Raw genomic sequence first — 8,659 nt, 5'->3', positions numbered from 1 at the left:
AATATTAATTAATTAAAGTAGGTATCAACGTCTTGTCTTTGTTATCATGCACTGCTCCCTTCATGTAGACAATACAATTTGGACAAATAAATTAATATTGCATTGGATATTGTTATTAACATACTTGACAGTGGTATTTGTAACTTAAGAATTGGAAGGCAATGCACATGTATACTTTTATCTAATCAATGACTCAATGTATCTTAATTTCTTATTTTGATTGTGTAATTTTTTTTTATCGTTAAAAAGATTAAAAAAATTAGAATATTTAAGGAATAATCCGTATACAAATACTTTAAAAGCAAAGTTTCCAAACATAAATATATACCTAAAGAGTTAAAACCTTAGATCATACCTCCTCCTAAGAAGAGTATCTAGCCAACTTTGATTATTATAGTTACCCTCTTATCTAATCTTTCATAACTACATAACTTTGTACACTAACCAATATTGAGTATAACAGTTTCACCAATAAACAAAATTCCTAAATAACATTAAATCTATTTGATTATGTAATTTTAATTTAGATATAACACAATTCCTAAATAACATTAAACATATTTGATTATGTAATGTTAATTTAGATATAACAAACTATTTGAGTAAGTCATGCTATGTTTTGATATGAGCTACATATCTTGTGTTGTGAGAATTTCATTTTCTATCACATATATCTTATGCATTTAAAAAAAGTTTTTTTTTTTTTTCAAATTCCTCTGAATTCACCACCATTTAACAAGTGTAGATATAATTATTTACTAATAGTAAATATCATCAATCTTTTGAGTATACAGAGTTAGGTATATGCTGATAAAAAAAAGTTAGGTATAAATAAGCTTTTACTTTTAGTCTCTTATAAAATAGTTTGATATCTGGTATCATTTCCATTTTATAATTTTTAGGTTAAATTGGAAATCTATCTTCTCCATATAACACTTTTTTTTTTTATATATTTTGGTATTAAGAAAAAAAAATACTTACATTTCAATACCTAAGTGAATTTTTTTAATAATAAATTGATTCTTACCTAGTAATAATATAAAAAATAATGTTCACTTATCTAATATGTTAGATTTCTGTGGTAACTTAATTTCATGTATAAGAGGTTTTATTTTAAAGAAATGGTTAGCTTTAAAAAAAGGAAGTTTGAATAGAGATCTGAAAAAAAAAAACCTTTAAACCTTGACCAGATAATCTAAAGGTTTTGAAATATGTTCACAGACTTTTTTTTTAAATTCTTTAAAAAAGGATGACCAAGAGTAGACGATATAGGAAAACGAAAAATAATGAATACTTGGTTTATACTGTTTCACCTTAATTCGGGTTATGTTTAGTTCTTCTCCACAAAAAGGGTTTCATCACAATACAAACATTGTTTATTGATACTTTTAGCTTATTCAAGTGCACAATGTCAGTCTTGATTACAAGGTAATCTCCCTTGAGATTAAATAAAAGTATATAACGTCTTTCCAAACTAAATACATGAGGCCTCTTTAAGATATGAAAGAGAAAGAATATCTTAGTTGAGAGGATGTTACAAAAAAATGCTCATTTCTTCTAAAGTCCTAAGTTCATAGTAGCGAAAGTGTTCCTGCCGGTTGACTCGAAACGTCTTTATACACCTACGTCACTCTTACGTTCAGAGTTTTTGCATTCGCATATGCTTTCCCTATGATGAACACCTGAAACACAAAGACAATGGGCGCCCTCGCGGTCGTTTGCACTACGACGCTCAAGTTAGTACTAGGGTTAGGAAACACCAAAAACTGTATGCTCTTGCTATTGTGTGTGTGTAACGGCACAAGAGAGTTCTCTCTTATCCAGTTTGTTAACTTACTATTTATAGACCGAAACTAGGGTTTCCTGTTTACCTGAAATGGACCTTTTTTATGGGCGGGCCCAATACTGTTGTTACCTCACTCTTAGGATAACCTAGCGCGTGGGGTCCCTAACTGGAGTGCAACCTCTGACGGCATGACCACCTGGATGGCCCCTCGTGCACCTGATCTATGGGGTCACCCGCCTCTGGGAGTGCCCTAGCTGTTCACGTGCCATGCATGCAGCTCGCCCCTGAACGTGACCCTTGCAGGGCCATATCCTTCTAGCGGCTCTACACTTTGTGTCATGCTTGAACGCGTCATCCACTCTACACGCACGGGCACTCGTGATATAGGCTTCTCCCTTATTGATAACTGGTGTGTGATCTGGGATCCACTTCTCGTGGCCCATCTCTACTGTTTGGGTTTCCGATGTCCGACCTCTCCACACTTTCTAGCGGCAAGTCGGTACATCCTAATGACCGGTGTCTGACCACCCTTGGTTCCTTGGCACATGTGCTTTGCGGGGTGCTGGCCGGCCTGCTCGTGGAACCCACTTACGTGACACCAACATTACCAGTGGTCAGTCAACGCTCGGGGACCGGTCGGTACACAAGCCGCCCCAGCCTCGAGCTGTAACTCATTCAGCGAAGAGGCTAAGTCCTTGCCCTGGGTGACCTACGTGGCTCTGTGCGACAGGACGTAAATACGGCGCTAAAGTGACGTCTTTCTGGGCCTGTGCACATGTGTCTTTGATCAACGACTAGGGTTTATCGTTGCTTACGCTTCTTTGTTTGCTTTTACATTCTTGAAAACGCGCGCGTCCAATCGCTTATTACATTATTCTCTGAAGCACCTTTGTTCGTTTCACCTTTTTCCTCAAGCATTCTCGCGCTTCCCTAATGCATTTCGCATTCTCTTGTCATCGACCGTAGGTATCAACTCTAATTCTCATTCACACCCATTTACTGATTCTGGTTCTGGATAACTGCCTGTGTTACTTTAATGTTATGTCGATCACCCTCTGTTTATGGGTTTCCTTTGATTCAAGAAACCCTAAACTCTGAGAGGTGCTGATTCTTGTTGTTGTAACGTCGCGTTTGCGCTTTTCTTCCGTACGTTGGTGTGCTTTATCTCCATATTTCTTCTGAAACGTGTGTGCAGATATGGTTCTAAGCAAGGAAAAATGGGCTAGGATAACTGACATCCTCACCCGTCTCCATGGGATTTCCCGGGACGTTGAAACCTCTCGCCTGCACGCACGCGCCGCTGCCACCACCGCACCTTCGCCCACTCTTTCCAACCCTGGAGTTCTTCTCGCTACCGTCCAATCGTCACCCACCCCACTCCCTTGAAAGGGCAAAGCGGTGGTGATTGAATCGGACGAGGATTCTTCTGAGGGGTCAACCTGCAAAAGGCCCAAGCACATGTTGGTGATGGTTTCACATTATTCCTCTACCGGTCGCTCCGCTTCGCCCCGTAATCGTGCGACTGGCCTTCCCCTTCTCCTTGACCTTGGTGGAGCTGACACTTCTACCCCTCCTGTCTCTGAGTTGCCTCCTGTCCTTCAGCACGCTATCAAGGGCTTCCAACAAGGGGTGAATGCAGACTTAGACGAGGCCGCTGCGAGGGAAAGGCTGGGTTTCAACTTTGGGGCCCTTCTCGCTCAGTTCCACGCTTTACTGTCTAGATGATGAGAATAAAAAAGATGTTGTTAATAGGAAGAATGGACAAGGGCCAAATCATTTAAAGTTCTTCTTATTAGTCTTTTCAAAAGATGAGGCCCAAGCCCAAAGCCCAAGCCCAAGAAGGCCAAAGCCCAAGTCCATCCCATGAGGAGCAAGGCCAAGCATTAAATAAAAGAGCATCATTTGAATTACTCTTGTATAGTTATAAGAGGTGTGGATATTAAATAAAGGAGTGTGAATATGTAAAATAAAGTCACATTGTCCATGTGACTTAGGAGAGTAGGTGTAGGTGTAGTTTTTAGGAGGTGTCATAGTAGAAAAAGGTCACACCTCCCATGTGACTTGTTTTTGGTGGGAATTTCAAATAAGTTTCATTTGAATTTTCCCACCTATTTTTCAGCACCCTCACACTATAAATAAAGGTGTGAGCTCTTGTAAAATTCAGATTTGAGAATTATAGTAGCAAAACTCTCTCAAATTGGTGATTGAGTGTGTGAGAACTTGTCTTCTCCTCTTCCTTGTCTCATCTTGAGTGCCTTGGTTCTCTCAAGTGGCGGCATTGCTCACTTATCTTGGAGCCTTCACACTTCAAGTGGCATGACCATCAACCAAGCTCTTCATTCCCAGAAGTTCCTCTCTTCTCCATCTTTTCATTTCATTTCTAAGTTCATTCGAATTCAAAAACATGTCTAGGATCTTTCTATTCGGTGTTTTGAGCTTAAATTCATGTAGTGTTCGGTTCTTATGCTCTTTTGCTGGATTCATTTGTTTCTTCTTCATTTCTTCTTAATTTGTTCGGTGCATTTCAGTTCTTAAGCTTTTTAAACGGTGCATTTGCTTTCTTGTTCAATTTAATCGGTTCAATTGGCAAGAAATGGGTCTTCCATGTGAGTTTGGTGTTTGGTGCAAGTTTTGGTGAGTTCTTGAAACATAGAACATTGATCCATTTCTATTAAAAGTGCCTATTCATTCTCCAACTCAAGTTGATTCCATAAAATGTCAAAGAATCATCTATATCTAGCTAGTGGAATCATATCACCAGGGCTGAATCAGGGGACTCCTCACTAGCTCGCTCGTTTGCTGCCCGCGAGGCTACTCTGAGAGAGGAGTTGATTCATCTCTCGAAACTGCTCCACGCCAAACGCCAAGAGGTCACTGCACTGGAGGCGAGAGTTCTGTCCCTGCGGGTTCGAGTCTTTGAGCTGGAAGAGGCCGACAAGGAGTCTAAGGCCAAAATTACGGGGCTTGAAAAAAGGTCCACTAGTTTTGAGGCGCAGCTGGGCGAGCGAAGGCCGAATTTCATCAGCAAGCCAAAAGGTTTGAAGAAGCTGAGGCTGAACTGACCAGAGACGTTCTTGACGCTTACGACGAGGGATTCAAAGATGCTCTGGCTCAAGTTGCTTGTGTGCACCCTGAAGTGGATATTACACCCTTCACCGCATCGAACCTTGTTGAGAACGGGAAGATCGTTCCCAGGGTCCTTCCTTTATTTGTATTTGGCTGATGCACGAACTCTTTTATCTGTCTGCAACCTTTACTTTCCGAACTCATATCTATTTTTATTTCTATATTGCGAACTGCTTTTTTGACTCTCGTAATTGTTTTGTCATGGTGCCTGACGCCAAGACATTTCCTCTGGTGTTTTGTTGCATGTTCCCCTTATCGTGAGGGGGGGGGGGGGTTTAACTGCGAATTGGGTTGTTCCTCCTTGGCGTTCTTCGCAAGGGAAACAAACTATCAACTGACCTCGGCTTCGCTCAAAGGCGCAGAGGATTTATCTTGCAAATTATTTCGTTATTTTCCTTGGCACTTTCACTCACGAGAAGAGTGTTCTCTTACGAACCTACCTCTCTACTCGCAAGGCTTCTAGCGCAAGAGAAATTAATTCTTAACTGACCTCAACTTTGGTTAAGGGCGAGGAGGATTTAACTGATAACTAATTACTGACCTCAGCTTCGCTCGAGGGCGAGGAGGATTTAACTGATAACTATTTACTGACCTCAGCTTCGCTTGAGGGCGAGGAGGATTTAACTGATAACTATTAACTGACCTCAGCTTCGCTCGAGGGCAAAGAGGATTTAACTGATAACTATTACGTTTAACCTTAACGCTTTCACTAGAGAGGGGAGGTGTTCTCTACGAACTTACCTCTCCGCCCACGAGGCTTCTAACGCGAGGAAAACAAATGCTTGACTGACCTCAGCTTCGCTCAAGGGCGATGAGGATTTATCTGGCGATCTATTTTGTTCAACCTTGGCGCTTTCACTCGAGAGGGGAGGTGTTCTCTACGAACCTACCTCTCCGCTCATAAGACCTCTAACACAAGGAGAACAAGTTCTTAATTGAATTGTACATAACTCGAGAAAATATTCCAATCATAATTATCTGGGGACCTCATTAAAAAACCCTTGTAAGGGAAAACCAGTGTCCTCTAATACCATGTACAATATTCTTGCTTAACTGAAATAAGACTTGAAGTCAGCTACATTCCATGTGCAAGGAACCGAGCCCTGCTTCAGCGCCTTAAGCCTGCGTGCTGCGTCCCAAAGATCTTTGTTCTCCTGAGGGAATTTTTCCACACGGGAGAGACCGGATGTGAAACTAATGGGGCTGCATTCCTTGGTACTTGGCATTTCTCTCCAAGCTCTTAGCATACTCTGCTTCCCCTGTATGTAAGACCTTGAAACTGACCCTGTCTCTGTTCGAGGGCCGAACTGATCGCCTAGTCTATCATCACTGGTTACCCGGTTCTGGACTCTACGGTTTTCTCAACTGGGGTTTGCGTCGTTTGGCTGGGGATTTTGCTTAGGTTGGAGACTCTCTCTCCAATCTCTCTTTCCCCAAAGTTACCAAACGGATCAGATTTGGTCCTGCGGGCGATTTCTGCTATGGCCTCGTCGGGTTTGGAGCGGCTGATCTTGGGCAGGGGACTTCCCTCAGTGTACGGTGGTTCATTAGTGACCATAGATACCCCTCGCCTTGCTTTGAGGCTATTCTCGTAGCATCGCTTGGCCTCCTTCTGATCTGATTTGATGGTAATCACCTTTCCTATCAGGTCCGGTAACTTCATCTTCATGTGCTTTGTCGACGACACTGCCCTTAATCTATTCAGTGTTGGTTTACCCAACAACATATTATAAGCAGAGAAGGCATTGACGACAAGGTACCTGATGCTCTCCGTTCGTGACGCGGTGCCATCTTTGAAGGTGGTTCTCAACTCCAAGTATCCCCGCACCTCCACCTGGTCTCCTGCGAAACCGTAGAGGCAGTTGTCATAGGGCCTTATCATGTCGAGGGATAGTTGCAGTTTGTTGAAAGTCGTCCAAAACATTACATTCGCCAGGCTTCCCTGATCTACTAGCACACGGTGCACCTTCCTTCCTGCGGTTACCGCTGAGATTACCACCAGATCATTGTGATGAGGAATAACATTCTCCAGGTCAACCTTGGTAAAAACCAGGTTAACGTCGAAGGCGTCGTTGGTCCTCTGTGCTTCCACCGAAATCACTGTTCGCGTGTATCTCCTTCGCTGAGAGGCGGTACAGCCTCCACCCGAGAACCCTCCTGCGATGGTGTCGACCTCACCGTGTACGGGGACTTCATGCCCCAGACCACCCCCTATTGCCGCCACGTCCTCGGTCCCCTATTTTTCTTGCAGATAACCTCTTAGGAGACCGTTCATCACCAACTCATCTAGTTGGTGTCCCAGCGCTAAGAAATTGCGTATGGGGTGGCCGTATGCTTGGTGGAACTCACACCAGGCGTTCTTGTTGGGCCCGAGCCTCTTGTCGGTCTTGGGAGGCACCTTCAGCCTCTTCGCTATGTTTGGGATAGCGATGAGGTCTTTCAGTTCCACTATGAAGTCGTGCCTTGGCGGCACGTTATCTCTCCCACGCCCCCTCGTATTAGGTCTTTCACGGGGGCCTTCGTCTCTGTTGTCGCCTCATGGGGACCACGCATGTGCACTTTTCACTAACTTCTTCCTCCGCCGTAATATGGGCCACCGTGCGGCGCTTTATCTCGACGAAGGTCTTGGGGTGGTTCCGGATGAGTGACTCGCTGAAGGGTTCCGACACGATGCCCTTCCTAAACGTGTGCACCATCATCTTCTCTTCTATGAGGTTCAACCTCATCACTTGCGCTCTAAAACGATGGAGGAAATCCTTCAAAGACTCTCTTTGATACTGTTAAATCAAAGAGTTCATAGGATACTGACGGGTGGGGGGGGGGGGGTCGATTCGCGATGTATTGCGTCCTGAACAGCTTTGTGAGTTGCGGGAACGACGTTACATGGCCATCAGGGAGGCTGACGAACCAGTCCATGGCTGTTCCTGCCAATGTGCTCAAGAATAGCTTACACCGCACCGCATCGGAGCCTCCAACCAGCATCATCTGTGTATGGAAAGCCATAAGGTGGGCCTCCGGGTCTTCCACCCCGGTGAAGGTCACCTTGGGCCCTACGAGCGTGGCTGCTATCACTGCATCCACGATCTTTGGCAAGAACGGTGTTGGGAACTCTCTGGGTGGAGTCCCAGGCTCCTTATCTGCACCCTCACGTTCCGTCGTGTGGGTCTTTAGGTCTCTGCACAGTTCCTCATTTGAATGGCGCAGTTCTTCGCTCGTGGCTTGCGACACTACCAAGTCAGCTTCGATGCGTTCTTGGTTTGCTCTTGACATGGCCACCTCTTCCTGAAGGGGTCACATCATCTCCATAACCTGTTGTAGGTGAGGCCCTCACCCCCATTTGGTGCAGCAGGTCCTTCTCTCGTACTTCTCATCTCTTGGGTTTTCCTGGTTCTTGCTGGTGGGAAAATGTTTTGTATCGGTCCCCACGGTGGGCGCCAAATGTTCCTGCCGGTTGACTCGAAATGCCTACATCACTCTTACGTCTAGAGTCCTTGTGTTCGCGTATGCTTTCCCTGTGATGAACACCTGAAACACAAAGACAATGGGCGCCCTCGCGGCCGTTTGCACTCCGACACTCAAGTCAGTACTAGGGCTAGGAAACACCAAAAACTGTATGGTCTTGCTATTGTGTGTGTAACGACGCAAGGGAGTTCTCTCTTGTCCAGTTTGTTAACTTACTATTTATAGATCGAAACTAGGGTTTCCTGTTTACCTGAAATGGGCCTTTCTGATGGGCGGGCCCAACAT

The 8,659-nt window shown here is 44.2% G+C and overlaps 1 protein-coding gene across 1 annotated transcript; it reads right to left on the bottom strand.

Moving 5' to 3' along the window:
• Window positions 1-6,245: 6,245 nt before the first annotated feature.
• LOC137838411 (uncharacterized) lies at window positions 6,246-8,182 on the bottom strand. Its single transcript, XM_068647657.1, has 3 exons — window positions 7,796-8,182; window positions 7,483-7,689; window positions 6,246-7,148 (listed from the first exon to the last, which is right to left on the bottom strand). The coding sequence occupies exons 1-3, from the start codon at window positions 8,180-8,182 to the stop codon at window positions 6,246-6,248; spliced, it is 1,497 nt and encodes a 498-aa protein (XP_068503758.1).
• Between the last annotated feature and the right edge of the window lie 477 nt (window positions 8,183-8,659).

This window comes from Phaseolus vulgaris, chromosome 4 (assembly GCF_000499845.2).
Source record: "Phaseolus vulgaris cultivar G19833 chromosome 4, P. vulgaris v2.0, whole genome shotgun sequence".
Lineage (NCBI taxonomy): Eukaryota > Viridiplantae > Streptophyta > Magnoliopsida > Fabales > Fabaceae > Phaseolus > Phaseolus vulgaris.
The sequence above is the reverse complement of the archived record's forward strand: the minus strand, read 5'-3'. Positions and strand labels throughout refer to the sequence as shown.

Bases quoted from the DNA above. Each gene is read 5' to 3' on its own strand.
- LOC137838411 (XM_068647657.1), bottom strand. From the start codon at position 8,182: ATGTCAAGAGCAAACCAAGAACGCATCGAAGCTGACTTGGTAGTGTCG. The intron at 7,690-7,795 runs GTAACGTCGTTC...TTGATTTAACAG, and splicing joins TCAGCCTCCCTGATGGCCAT to TATCAAAGAGAGTCTTTGAA. The intron at 7,149-7,482 runs GTTAGTGAAAAG...CAAGAAAAATAG, and splicing joins ATATTACGGCGGAGGAAGAA to GGGACCGAGGACGTGGCGGC.